Source organism: Stylophora pistillata, chromosome 1 (assembly GCF_964205215.1).
Source record: "Stylophora pistillata chromosome 1, jaStyPist1.2, whole genome shotgun sequence".
Taxonomy (NCBI): domain Eukaryota; kingdom Metazoa; phylum Cnidaria; class Anthozoa; order Scleractinia; family Pocilloporidae; genus Stylophora; species Stylophora pistillata.
In genome coordinates, this window is record NC_142519.1 from 10,000,751 (window position 1) to 10,015,785 (window position 15,035).

Sequence of the window (15,035 nt, forward strand, 5' to 3'; positions counted from 1 at the left end):
CAGTTTCTTTCAACAACTCATCAAACACGACATAATACACATGATACATTGATAAGAGTGGTTTTGTTTGGGCTAATAGGCCTTCGAGGGCCCACCGTAGTGCACGTCAAACTCTTCTTTTATTAACTTCGCTTGCAGCCAACCACAAGAAAAGCTAATTTGGTTATATCAACTAAGTTGAAATTGTAAATTGGCCACCGCAACGAATAAAAAAGCTGACGCTTCGAGCGTTATCCCTTCGTCGGAGCGAATGGAGGAATTGTGGGTTGTATGTGGATTTATATGCAGAAAGCGGAGCTACGCCATTGGTAGGAACATGGTGACGAGAAAACGCGAATAAATTAGTGGAATGAAAAGCGTTCATTGATACCTGTGGGATTATTAAGAGTGCCGATTTGAAAGATAAACTTTTGCTCAAGAGTTTTGTGGCTCTCCGTGTTACCTAAATGTAAGGAAAGAGCGCAGATTGCCCTATGAAATCAAGTCTTCACCCAGTTTAGATATTTATAAATCTAAACTGAAAACACACCTTTTTAAATGCGCTTTTAATCTAAATTAGATAACTTAATCTTTTGTTTTTATATTTCTAAGTCATACTGTAATACAATGGATGTAAAGCGCTTAGAACGCATGCGAATAAGCGCTATATAAGTGTTATTATTATTATTATTATTATTTATTATTATTATTATTATTAATATGTTGTTTAGAATGATTGGGTAAATTAAAGTGTCTAGCGACTGGTTTTGATGCATCCTTGTCATTCCTTTCTACGTCGCGAAGGCGTTCTCGGAATCGGTCACCTAGTCGTCTTCCTGTTTCGCCGATGTATAACTTTTTGCAATAAGTGCAAGTTCTGCAATAGATTACGTTGGAGGAGGAGCATGTGAAGTGATCGGTGATCATAATGGATCACTTGGGTCCCGATATTTTCTCAGCGTTGTGAATGAAACGTCAGCTTTTTTCTTCGTTACGGTGGCCAATTTACAATTTCAACTTAGTTGATATAACCAAATTACCTTGTTACCCCCATCGACGCAGCACCACAGTTTCTTTAGAAACTTTCAGCCTTTAGTCACAAGAAAAGCTGTCACCTTCAAAGATATATTCGCAAGGAACCTCGAGGCCGTAGCCACCTCCTCTGTTTACTTGTTTCTCCTTGATTAATACTCGGAAACCTGATTTTTGAGAATTCCATCTAAGTCACTACCCGTATGATCTACGCTTCTCCTTTTGAGACTTCCCTCCTTCGCAGCCACTCTTAGACATGACACGCTCCTCCACATGAACGACTCTATATTCCTTCCCCTTTTTGGACCAATCATATTTTGTTTCTCACTGAATCTGAATTCATTCGCGCCTCTTGAGGGAATGCCACGTGCCAGGGCCCTCCCCATAAGTTAGTAGCCACCATGAGGTGATTTATTCACACATTTGTACCGGAATATTTCACAGACAACTTTACATCACACGTCTCACCATTACATTACCTTTAAAAATTATGAATGACTTTCTCGGGATGGATGTGACAACGTTTAGACCCTAATGTTCAGGACTCCTGACAGTGGCGGATCCAGGGGGAGGGTCCGGGGGGTCCGGACCCCCTAACAGGCCCAACGCTTACAACTTTGAAACTGAAATTCTTACATCGACAGGATCGTATATCACTTTTGAACTGGCTGATCTTTTTAATGAATCCAAGTTAACGGTACTGAAGCGGCTAAGGAATTAAAACGTGCAACCGCGACTGGTGGGAGGGGGTGTGGGGGAGAAGTAACTTGCCTCGAAAGTCCAACAGTCCTTTCTGAAACAAAGTTTGGACCCCCCCTATCAAAAATTACCGGATCCGCCCCTTCCCAAGACGAGCAGGAAGGATTGTATGCAGAGCTTCAAGTAGCGAGGACGGCGATCGAAAGACTGGATTTGAAAACTTTAGCTTATAGGCAATCCAAGCACACTTTGAATTTAGTGAACAAATGTATAAATGGGCAATGTCCTCAGTTTTTTAAGGAACTATTTTAATTTCAATAAGCATTTAAAAAGCCGTGATACTCGCCAAAAAATTTAATCCATCTACCTCCGATCGGTACCAACAGAAATTGCAAAACAATCGTTTTATTACTATGGATCCATAATTTATAATTCATCAAAGTAGAGTAATTTTTATATACATAATTTTAAATTTAGAAATCTAAAGCCCTATGAATGTGTTTTATGTCTTCGTGTTTGTATTTCGCATGAAATTGTAATGTTTTTTATTTAGTTTATACTCAGGGCTCCCATTGATCGCAGGTGGCTCTTTAGAGCTTCTGACGGGGCTACCCTGAGGTTTATTTTTATTTTTAAAAAGTATATCCCGGGAAAAGAGCTTCAAGTGGTGGAAAAGTCGAGTCTGCAGATAAATAACTGGTCGCACGCCGAGTAGCTTCTCACATTCAGTGTAGAGACGTGGTGATTTAGCAGAAATCGACAAAAATTTATAACTTTTCTTTCTCTGGAACTACTACTGGACAAACGAAACGACCAGCGGCTGTTACTTCTTCATTAGTGGCCCGTTCAAACAAACAAAGGCCGAGGAATGAAGTTCAAAAGTAAGCAGCCGTTTGTGGAACGAACGGCTGCGAAGGAGACAACTCGAGACAGGTCTTCATGATGTTGGACGTTGTTCATTGTTACTAAACAATATGTTGTTCTATACGGTACGTTTAAGTATTGACTTAATGACGTCTTGGTATTGATATCTCTATCAAAGTGAAGAAAAATTAGTTTCAAACTCGGTATTGTTCAGATTTGAAAAAGCGGGTCTCGACCCATCTTTACCTGAAGGAGCAGAGGGAAATAAAACTTGTTAGCGCTCGGACCCCCAACTCTTCCGCCCCGGTTACAATGCATAACAGGCGTCAATTGTTGCGTTTTTCAGGAAAACAGAGGCAAGCACTAAGCGAGCGCAAAGTGCTATTCAACACATTTTTTGCTCCCATTTCCCTGGAAATCGCGAACAAATTACAGCTGTTTCTGCAAGTTAGCCCCGGTAGGCACTTTCGCTGGTTTAATTGCTATTGCTACGTATAGAGTTTGTGTGCAGTTAGCCTGCGTTAAGTGGTAATCGGGCTTTGAATAACCCGGCTCTAAAGAACGCGAAGAGCAACTACGGAAATTTTCACGGTGATAGATTTACTGACTGACTTGATGAGAGAATCGAAGGCGGGAAATTTTGATCAGTTAACTTTCAGGTGAATCGTCATCGGGTTATCAGCGATAACTTTTCATTTGACATCTGTCCTTATCTTTCCTTCCTTTCGTGTGAATAAATATAAATTCCAAGAAGTTAGTTCCCAATAGATCCTACGCTCATATCCCCCTTGACCTATCTGGTTGGCACTGTTTTCTCTTTTTCCTTTTACCATTTATTTTTTTAATCAAAGTCTAATCCACTGCGAGGGGAAAGTTGTGACTAACTCTATACAAGAGAAAATCATTTGCTCTATACAAATTCGCTCAACCACCACTAGTCAGGCAACTAATCATAAATTGGCCCACTGAGTTTAATAATAGAAATTGATAGGATTCAGTTTCTATTCATCTTAGAAAAAATTTAAATAGGTACAAAATTGGACATTCTATAAAAAGGCGCAGCACAATGCTAAGAGTAAAAAACAAATAAAAAAAAAAAGGAATGGCTTACCTCAAGTAGTTAAAATTAATTTCATAGTCTCGGAGTTTCCTGAAAGTATCTTCCTTGCCATTAAATTTGATTAAGACTACTCCGGTACTTACTTACTTACTTACTTACTTAATCCTCTTCGTGTTGTGAAACACTCCGGTTCAGTATATAAAAATTACGCGACATTTCCAAGTATTAGCCTGTTCCAGGCACTCAAGTCAAGAAACAAGCACAGGGGACTACGGCAAAATTAAGGAGGGCTCGATTATTTTCCCCGCACAAAGTAACTCTCCATTTGATAAATCTTTTCTACTTCCTTGTGCGCTATGGCACATGTCTAATTTACCATAAATGGTATGTCACCGTCATAAGGATAGTTGTGTATGCATGCATGACGCTCTGGTTTTTTACAAAACTTGAAGCCTTCAGGATTGTATTCACTCCAGCTGCTTGATAATCTCTGCTTGATCCACGATTGAGAGTGTTTGAGGATTTCTCTTCCATATCGATTCCTGGAAAAGAAACCTGGACTAAATGCCGTATTTATCCAATAACCGTTTATGTTGGCTTTTGTGAAAGTTTTTTGTCTCTGTAGCTCTGGTGGGAGATATCTTTTGTTTGTAACGTCCCCCATTCTCCATATCTCGATATAAAACTTTTTGAAAAAGAGCCTAACGTACCCTTTTTTGTCTTCATATTTCGCAAAAGTGTATCCATTTTTCTGGAAATAATCAACTGTTTCACCTTTTCCTAGTATGCCAAAACCAGAAGTTGAGATAATAAAATCTCCATCCAAGTCCCAAGGAACAAGACCTTTAAATTTAACACCGCCCAGTGTGGAACCAGAATCAAGTTCAAAAGAGAAATTGTGAGCTTCAGCAAATTTCTGAAAAAATGCCAAAGCATCAGCATACTCCTGAAGGCAACACAAAGGGAGTAGCTCACTGTTGGCTTTGCATGTAACACCTATATCCTCGCAAGAAAAGGAATGCTTTACCCCTCCTGGAAGTAAAACCCTATTCAGTTCCCACTTTTTAGCCAATGGTGTCCAAACATTTCTATTATTTCTTTTAGAATACGACCAGTAATCTGTTGTAAAATACATAGCATCTGGACATGACATCGCTAGGCTGCCCTCTTGGACAACACTTGAAAACCAGTCTTCAAACACAACTTCATTTGGAAGTGTCGTGTCTAATTTAAAAAGACTTTTTTTGGTGACAAAAGGTCCTTGTAGATAATCACAGAACATGCACTCATTCTTTGAGTGAAAGTATCCTTCTTGGTACTTTAAAACGTAGTTCTTCATTGTAGTTTGAACACATCCTGCTTTCCAGTGACCGGAGAAGTTACGGTACGATCCACCAGCGACTTCAACATATGGTAACTGACTGACAACACGAATCTGCCTCTCAAGTTGTGTTAGCCACGTGAAGTGAAACACATCACGTGCAATGAGCACATAAGGAGTAGAAGCTTTCCTAACTAATGCATTCCATCCTTTAGCAACATGTGCTTTATCAATCACAACAACATTGACATTTTGATAATTCCTGGCAGTTTTCATTACACTGTCACTTCCTGTTGCCAAATAAACCTGAACTGTCGGGTAGGTCTCTGTTATGCCTTTTAAAACCGTTTCAATGTGGCCCTCATCTTGCTTGGGATATGCGACAGTGTTGACCAGCACACTAACAACCGAGCGAAGAGGTTTTGCATTGGTACAATTAATTAGTGCCCAACCCTCACTATAAAAGGGGTAACCAAACTTTGTCCCTTTGTACACCTCTGGACAAACATCCAAGCTGTCAGTATCATCAACCTTTTGACCGACTACACTTGCTAGATCTTCTCTGGGATCAAGCCGTTTCACAATTTCTTCCAATTGTACAAGTAGTGTTGGCGATGGTGCTTTATTGTAAAGGAATAACTTTCGCACTTTCTGTTGGATTTCACTCAGTTCATCTCCAATGCTTTTTCGGAACTCATAGTCCTGGGCATTGCATAAAGCCCAACGTTTTAATCTGTGGGGAGATGGCAAGATCTTTGATTCTATTTACAAACGACAAAACAATACCCAACAGTTCACATACTAAGAAATAACTGTAGTAAGAGTAATTTTAAAATTTCCACATTTTGAGAGGAGCACACACAAGCACCTTCCGCACCAGTTTCAAAATGCCTCAGTCTTTCACAGGAGTAAAAGTGAACAGACTGGGAAGGGAGAGATCTAAACATGCATTTTTTTACCTACAAACTTGGTGTATTAAGCTAGCTGCTAAAAGGTTCAAAGAAAAGTATATCCTTCGGCAGTGGATTTCAAGTCAAATGTTATGATTAGATTTATCATTTTTAAATCTTATGCTGGTGACAAGTGTAAAGATTGCCATGCTTACTCAAAGTTAACAAGCACTTGAATAAAGCAATATATAAACTTCTCCTTTGTACTATAAATACTTCAATAACCATTTTAGATTGGAAGGTTAAGGGGAGGGGAAAATGACAAGTTTTGCAAGTGGAGAGATACACATCTTTACATAAGGTTTACTTTTCCAAAAATTTCACACAAAACATACCCTGTTAATTGGTCACTGAAGACATACATGGATAGGACTGTTGCCACTAAGAGCACAGGAAATAACCAGAGGAATAGCCTCCTTGGACAAGTGATTGCCATAGTCTTTTGATGTAAACTGTCTGTGGACATTACATTACAAAATTATATACAAATATTTTTGCAACAAGGGAATATTGATTTAACATCAAATTCTTAGCTACAAATTTTATTTATGTATAAAACACAGTGATTGTAGAGAGAATTGATACCACCATTGAAAAACCACATCACACGCCAGGAAACCCAAGATGCAGATCAGTGGCAAGTTACTCAAGATTATAAAGTAACACTCCAACCTTCAAGTTTTTGCCTTAGATCTCACTAAAAATTTTTTGAAATACTTGCAGTGTTTTCTTGTTTTCTTCTATATTGGGGGAAGGGGGGGGTTAAGTTGACTGAGGCCCTAAAGTCCAATTCACAGAAATTTTTTTTTTTTTTTGGGGGGGGGGGGGGGGCTTAAATATCCTTGCAAGTTTGCTTCAGCATACAGTTAAAGGAACCATTTCATGAGATCTTGTTATCATTCAAACAAAATTTTATGCTTTCTATTGGCCATAGGCCCATTTGATGGTACCACCACAAAATGAAGGCATTTATCCATTGTCAACCAAAGCATGGAAAGCAGAGCTTTTCAAAATACAAGAGAGCCTGGAGCAAAGACAAAATAAATATTGTACAGGGGAAGGAAAAGAAGCCCTCTGGTTAATAACAAGGTGGTTTAAGGCACAGTTCTAACTGTATAAATGTTTCAATTTTATTTCCAGTAACTCAAAGAAACATTTTTAAGAAACAACAATACTTTTAAGTGTGACCTACAAAACAAAGTACTCAATTCATCACATGGATCTACCATTTGGGTTATCACTATCCTTCCCCTGTAAAGTAGGGCTTCAGGCTCTCTAAGATTTTGAAAGGCTTTGCCGTCCACACTTTCAGTGTTGATAGATTAAAACATTAATGGCTGAACTTCAAGAGGGAAGATGGCAGACATAGAGAATACATTTAGTGGTGAGTGCATGCATCACCTGCCTCTCCACATCTCATGGGTGGCAGGGAAAAATAACAGCTAAAATTCAACAAAATTTGCCAAAACTCATACCAGGGAGTATCAAGTACTAGAAGACAATCCAAGTTTTTCAAACAAAAAATTAATAACAGTTGGGGGAAAATTGAGTGTTCATGTGTCATCATAAAACATCTTGAGTAAATTAACTGAGACTATTCTGCAGCTTTAGCCACCCATAATGACATAAAACTGAGAATTGCAAAATAACATCTTTTCAGTGTCAATAGGATAATTTTTGTTTAACAATGAAAAGAAAAACACGTATGTGAAAGAAGTTTAGTTATTTTACCTCAAAAGCTTTACAAATAAGGAACTACATCAAGTAATGGCCAAGTTCACATTATAGATCATTACACCCTAATAATTATTGGGTAATCATTACAATTTCTACTTTTTCACTGCCATTTTTGTCTAGTTCTACAGCATAAATGTAACAAGTAATACACAAGGTAAATAATCTTCAGTATGTGTCAAAACTTGCTGAAATAGCTGTCTTTAATCAGTTGCATGAACATATGATGGCAAATAGCATTTATCCCTTATTCCAGTCTGCATATAGAAAATACCACAGTACTGAAACTGCATTACTGAGAGTAATGAATGATATTCTTTTAAAGATGAACTCCCAACATGTAACGTTATTGGTTCTATTGGATCTTAGCGCAGCATTTGACAGTGTCCCATGATGTGTTGCTCGATCGTTTGCATAATGATGTTGGTTTACGCGGGAATGCTCTCAAATGGTTCCACTCCTATCTTTCTCAAAGAAGCCAGCAGGTCTCTATACATGGTACTCTGTCCAATTATTTTGAATTGGACTGTGGTGTTCCACAGGGCTCTTGCCTTGGACCTTTATTATTCATAGTTTATGCATCAAAGCTATTTGCTATCATAAAGAAACATCTTCCTAGTGTGCATTGCTTTGCTGATGATACGCAATTGTATCTTAGTTTCAAGTCTGATGATAAGTCTAGTCTTGATGAAGCTGTCAGTGCTATGAATAGATGTATTTGTGATTCAAGAAATTGGATGATTAGGGATAGGCTAATGATCAATGACGATAAAACTGAGTTGATGTTAATAGGAACTAGACAACAATTAGGTAAGATCAACGATGAATGGAATATTTCCATAGGTGATTGTGATATTTAACCTAGTTCCTGTGTTAGAAATCTCGGTGCATGGTTTGATAATAAGTTGTCAATGTCAACGCATGTTAATAAAATTTGTAATTCTGCGTTTTATCACCTACATAATATTAGGAGGATTAAGAATTATTTATCTCGCGATTCGTTATTAACGATTATTCATGCTTTTATCACTAGTCATTTAGACTATGGTAATGGACTTTTGTATGGCCTTCCTAAATCGCAAATAGCCAAATTTTAACATGTGCAGAATGCTGTGGCTAGACTTGTACCGAGTTTAAGTAAGAATTCACATATTTCTCCTGCGCTTTATCAACTTCACTGGTTACCAGTACGACATCGTATTCATTTTAAGATCATAATTTTAACATTTAAAGCTATTCATGGATGGGCGCCTGGGTATATCATTGAAGTAATTAACATCAAGCCTAGGTCTGTAGATCAAAATCAAAGTTTATTACTTGACCCTCCTAAGGGGAAAATGCTTGCCACGTTGGGGGACAGATCATTCTCTGCTGCTGCCCCGTACTTATGGAATGCTCTGCCAGCTGAATTACGTGATATTCAATCATTTTCCATTTTTAAATGTAAGCTGAAAACTTATTTATTTCATGCAGCTTTCTCAAAGTACCCTGTCTGACAATTACTTTTATTAGTATTACTAAATAAAGTTCCTTATTAAGATCCTTATTCCTAATTAAGATCCTTATTATGGATATTCCATATTATTCTGACTTATTTTTAACATACATTGTTAATATTAAAGTACATGTAATTAGTTTTATAAATTTGAATTTACTATAGTATTCTAAGTTGTTAAGCGCTGTTGATCATTGAATGAAAATAGCACTCTAGAAGTTATTAAATTAAATTAAATTAATATTATCCTACTGGTTTTAAGTGAGTTGTTGTCAGGGCTCAACACTAACAGTAGCCAACTAGTCACAGACTGGTAGAAATTCAGTTTTAGCTAGTGGTTTTCGATTTCCACAAGCCAGTTTTGTTAGTAAACAAACTGAAATTGTCATAACATCTAAGATGTCACTAGTATATAGCCCCTTAGCTAGTAAGTTGAAAAGTTAGTGTCAAGGCTCGGTTGTTAGACAGTAACATACCTGAAAGTTACTCCGTGCTTGTTGCAAGTGTAATGGGGTATTGAAATGTTGCTGCTCAATCTCTACTCTTAATTAAGGTGACAAGATTCAATGCTAGAAGGGTAGTAAGACATGTACATTTAAAATCAGGCACAATGATGATCATGTTTTTCCAAATGATAGTGGGTTTTTGTGGGAAACTGACAGTGATGGGGTTTAAAAAACTGAAGGAGGATACAGACCAAATCAGAAAATGAACTATACATGAACCCAAGCTCATATTACCCAAAAATTACTACATTTTGAACATTTCTCTCTTTAATTGTGAAAATTAAATACAGCTACATGGCTGTCCACAACTGTTATGGCAAAATGAATTCAATACAAAAAATACAAATTATTTCCTGTGAAATACAAACATTATTGCCAAAAGCAAAATCAATCATGACCATTTTCAAATTCATCATTCAAATACAAATTGTCCATTGAAAGACCAAATTTCTTCATGGTTTAATCAGATTGCTTACCACTAAAACCAAAATAGTGGTCAATGATGTTTTTTTTTTGTTCACAGTCATCCAAGTACAAAGAGTGATGTAAGTGCACTCAAAGATCACTAGAAGTATGAAACAATAAAACAACAACTTAAACGCCATTTTTAGCTGCGGCTGTAAGTTTGTGAAAAGGTTTTTCTGATTTACTTAAAAGAATATTTCCAAGGGATGTTCCAGCATATTCAAAAGAGTCCTAATGTTTATTGAAACTGTTAATTTGAATCATGTGCTCAGAGGCAAACCTACAATTATTTCATGAGCACATGTTGGATATGAATTGGCTATAACCCATCTCATATCCAACAAACTCAACAGAACAGTTGTTTTTATTCTAATATTTCACTCGATCCTGAATGTTTAGATGTTTGGAGCCTTTTGTCAGCTCTGCAAAAGTTGGCACAATGCATTTGATTGTTCAGTGACAAGAAAAGGAAACTGTTTATGAAAGAAACAGTTTTGCTCTGGAGAGTGACTGGGTCTTTAGTACTGGCTTAAGATCTCTGATATACAAGGCAGTCACGCTTACTGCTGCATTTCTTTAAGATGGTACAATAGACCACTTTCATAAATGAATAAAGGCCAATAGTTTCGAAAAGAAACTGTTTGGGGGCTGCGTCGGTGGGGGTAACGAAATATTTTGGATATGTCAACCAAATCACTTTCATAAATGGCTGCCGGATTAATATTCTTTTGTTTAAATTTAAATTTACCTGGGTGGCCTCGCTTGAGATAATGTATTCTTTTGAATTTGTACTGGAGAACAAGGTCACCTAGGTAAATTTAAATTTAAACAAAAGAATATTAATCCAGCCGCCATTTATGAAAGTGGTCTTTGGTCTTCGAGGTTCCTTGTCTCCATATAGGTGGTTTGCACGTCCTCGCTACCATAGATATCTCATTAGCTTCTTTTGTTCATCCACCAGCATTTATTCCTTTCACCACTGTTACCTGTGTCTCTAGAGATTGGTTGCAAACCACCTATTCTGTTCATTAAGTATTTTGCCACCTCGTTAATAATGCAAAAACCAAGCGGCACATTTACTTGATTTTGACATCTTTTGCTAATTTTTGTGTTGCATATATTCCCTCGAGCCTTACTTATTTCATATTTTCCCGTTGAATTCGCGAAAACCCCACGATATGCTGTCTAGCCAAAATCGCGGAATTAACTACGAATATGGCAACATTCAATTGAAAACAACACCAAGTGATGAAGAATAAAAAGTGAAAAATAAAAATGGCAAAGATGAAATTGAGTCATAACTTTCGATAGATTTCAGAAATATAAAACAATTTAAATGCTCAGAAGCCCTTCCGAATTTAAACTAATCCGCCACTCTGAAGAGGGTAGCAAAAGTTTCGCGCACGATAGAACCATCCACGTGTACGCGTCACGTAAAAATATTTTACACGTCTCGAGTAAAGATCTTACCTTTCTGTAAAATTAACACATCACGTATTAATTTTAGACTTGATCACACATCCCTTTAAACCCTTTGGCAACTACAGGACCAGTGAGAATGCTTTAACTCCATGTGACATTGCACAATATTTTACAGTCCGTACGTAAGATGTGACAACAGTTCGAATAATTTCGCAACTGTCCAAAAGTCGTCGCTTAGGCAGGCTTACCTCGGCGTCTCTGGTTGACAAAAAAAAGAAGTATCGTTTGGCTGAGTTACAGTACTAACCACCTCTATCGGGCGTTTTCTTGACATGTACGAGGCGTTGACTTTTTTGTACAAAAATTAGATCCTAAAGTATGCGTCGTTTACAGGAAGCTTCGAAGCTGAAATTTAAAGTGACTGTAAAGTTTACTTCATTAAAAAAAATTCTGTTTGAAGTTAATACTTAAGCGAAAAGTACATTTACCATCAACGATGAATAGAAGACATTCTCCTCGATTTAATTTCCTTCAGAAAAGTTTAGTAATGAGCTTCTCACCGAACCCCTCACACTCACGAGTGACGCCAGTACAGCGGTTAAATTTGAAATACGTCGTGTAAGCTGTAGCACGTGTTCGTCACTAAAAGTTCAAACCCGAAGTGTATAAAATCGTACTGAACAAAGCCGGATGAACATATACAAAAACGAATGAAAATGTTTTAAGTATGTTTGAGCTTTTTACAAGGTTATCAATGCGCCAATAAACCTAACAGTAAAGTTTGAATTTTGGACTGTAACTTCGACTCTTAAGCGTAAATTTTGAGGGAGATTCTCCGGCCTTGCAGCGTTGAGTCAATTTTTCACTTACGTAACGCGAAAAACTTGTCGACACTTTAGCGTCAAATAATTCATGAAATAACGGGAATTTCAGGAATTGTACACAGCCTAGCTTAGTCTTAACCCAGTCCCACACTGGGAAGAATATTCTCCACCATCAATTTACGTCACTAATCCACAGCAATGTTGTGAAACTAACAAGGGCAGAAAAAGTAGCTGGAGAGAGTCTGAGAAGTCCACTTTGATGCAACTTGCGTGGAAGTACTGGCCACAACTGTCGCATTCCAGCCGATCTTCTCCATCGTCGTCATGGCACACTATGCAGACGTTGATATTTCTCCTACAGCGGACGGAACAAGTATTTCATTATCATTCACTTAAGTATGTCTTCTTTCTTATTGGGTCAGGTCTCATACTTTGACTCTTAACTCTATATCAGGATCAAACCCAATGCTTGGCAAGATTAAAGGATATGCAGTTTGGAAAGAAGCTATGACTTAGGTTACTTACTCGTGGATGTCATCGTAACAACAGCCAAACACCATAGACGTTATTAGTGCACGTTCGGTTGCTACTGATGTAGAAAGCTGCATCTACGGAGGACTCTTCGCACAAACATCTAGCAAACTGAAAGAAACGATGGAAAACGACAATCAATCATTGGGAAAAATGAGTGAAGAATATGCAATATTCCGTTAAATCCCTTTTAAGGCAGAAATAATTCAGTGGTTGCTAAGGTATATTTAATCGAATGCACTTTCTTCCTAGTTACCTTGTGAGGGTAAATATTTCGTACCTTAACACCTCATGATTTAATGAGAATAGTGACTTCTGTATTAAACTTAAAAACTAAATGCCGCGTGTGGATGCAGAGCGTGAGACAAATGAGAATTCCGCACTTGTACCCATCCTTCTGTTTTAAGTGCACCAGCTCGATCCAAGGCCAAGATAGAGAAAGCCAGCCCGTTTTGGCGTCAGCGACCTCACTACAAAAATAATGACAGGCAACTGAAGGGTTACTTTATTCTCAAAGTGACTGCCGTTTTAAATTGAAGGAACAGCTTTTTTCACTTAGAGGGAGGTGAATAGGGGTATGCAAATCCGCCGATCCGCTACGATTTGATAACCAAATCCGTCAGTCCGTTAAAAAAAATTGTTAAATCGGAATCCGTTCGCTACTGGCCTCGTAAAAAGGTGAAAAACAAACCTTGAGCTGTTGTGTGTTAGCTAGGCAATGGCTTTCCCATCGAGCGAATTGCAATCGGTGGGGTACAGTGTCACGGATAAGGCTCGGGGGGGGACTCCCATATGAAACAAACGGGGATGCCCGTCGGAAATTTTAAATTTAACCCCTAAAGTTGAACATCTGGGCGTGGCTTAAGCAAATTTTGACCCCTAAAAGAGACCGCTCATGTTCATGCATTGTCTCTTTTGGCACTTGGTAAAATAGAAAACTAGTTAATGTTGAGGTAGTTCGGTAAACAAAACAAGTTAAAAGGAAAATTTTACTTCTGTTTCTCTTCGCGTAATTTTGTATTTCTTCGCGGAACCCTAAACGAGACCTTGGCGGCTTAAAATATTGGCGCTTTGCCTGGAACACTCTAAGCGAGACCAAAATCCAAAATTTACACCCCTAAGCGAGACGACAAGCATCCCCGTCTGTTTCATATGGGAGTCCCCCCCCCCCGGGGGTATAAGGGCGCGAACACAGCAGACGTCCCAGTGCGTTACTATTTCCCTGATGCGTGACATGCAGAGAGTCTCCTCCGTGCCAAAAAAATACACATGCTCAGAAAACAACGCATTTCTGACGATCGTTCAGATCCACAATCCGAACTTCCTCACAAGCAAAATCCAAAATCCGGACCTAAAAAACTGACAAAACCGCGAACCGTTGCAATTTCAGAATCCGCAATCCGTTAAAATTTTGCTCTAAATCCGAAATCCGGGCAAAATAATTCTCAGAATCCGCCGATCCGTTAGCCTATTTACCCCCCTCCACTTACAACTTAATAATTTTACACTTGTTATAAGCACTGAAAGTAGACATTGCATGCCTATCATGTTCGCTCTTCTGTTGGCAGAACAAGGCAAGTCAATAAGTCATGTCTACAGTATTTAGTCGCTACTAGATGAATAGGGTTTATTACAGCGAGGAACGCTTTCGTATATTTTATGAAACCGAAGTACACATATATGATTTTCATTTATTCAAATTTATTGGCGGGTTTAATACGAACCAACATAATGACCTGCTCCCAGTTGGCTTGTTAGCTCAGTTTGAAGAGCACTGCACCGGTATCGCAGAGGTCATAGGTTCAAATCCCGTACGGACCTAAATTTTGTTCAGGCCTTATTTCCACCCACTGGATAAGTAGGGTTTATTACTCCGAAGAACGCTTTCATACATTTTATGAAAGCGCAGTAAACATATATTATTTTCATATATTTACTGAGTCGTCGCCATCATAACGCATTCTAGTGTCTTAGTCAAAAATTGTCTTCAGTTTTTAAATGTCATCCTTTCGCGGGATTTCGCAATACTCGTCCTCGCGGGTTTCATAATTTGCCCGCTGACCACAATTACTGTTTACTCTTACCCTCGACGAACGCCTTCGATGTAGCGTCACCCCACACTCACACGCCTTCACGCTGATCTAATAACATTA

The 15,035-nt window shown here is 38.2% G+C and overlaps 1 protein-coding gene across 3 annotated transcripts; it reads right to left on the minus strand.

The window, feature by feature from the left end:
* Nucleotides 1-3,521: 3,521 nt before the first annotated feature.
* On the minus strand, nt 3,522-13,038 carry LOC111321979 (uncharacterized). Of its 3 annotated transcripts, XM_088735506.1 has the most exons (6): nt 12,877-13,038; nt 12,016-12,706; nt 11,576-11,785; nt 9,611-9,703; nt 6,241-6,361; nt 3,522-5,688 (listed from the first exon to the last, which is right to left on the minus strand). In XM_088735506.1, exons 5-6 carry the CDS (start codon nt 6,339-6,341, stop codon nt 4,002-4,004), a joined length of 1,788 nt encoding a protein of 595 aa, XP_088591632.1. In that variant the 5' UTR covers nt 6,342-6,361; nt 9,611-9,703; nt 11,576-11,785; nt 12,016-12,706; nt 12,877-13,038; the 3' UTR covers nt 3,522-4,001. The 3 variants fall into 3 exon arrangements, with proteins under 3 accessions (XP_088591632.1, XP_088591629.1, XP_088591633.1); XM_088735503.1 differs by lacking the exon at nt 9,611-9,703; XM_088735507.1 differs by lacking the exons at nt 11,576-11,785; nt 12,016-12,706; nt 12,877-13,038 and adding an exon at nt 10,854-10,870.
* Between the last annotated feature and the right edge of the window lie 1,997 nt (nt 13,039-15,035).

Coding starts and splice junctions, on each gene's coding strand:
- LOC111321979 (XM_088735503.1), bottom strand. CDS start 6,341: ATGGCAATCACTTGTCCAAGGAGGCTATTCCTCTGGTTATTTCCTGTG. Junction 5,689..6,240: donor TTCAGTGACCAATTAACAGG/GTATGTTTTGTG, acceptor ATCTCCCCACAG/ATTAAAACGTTGGGCTTTAT.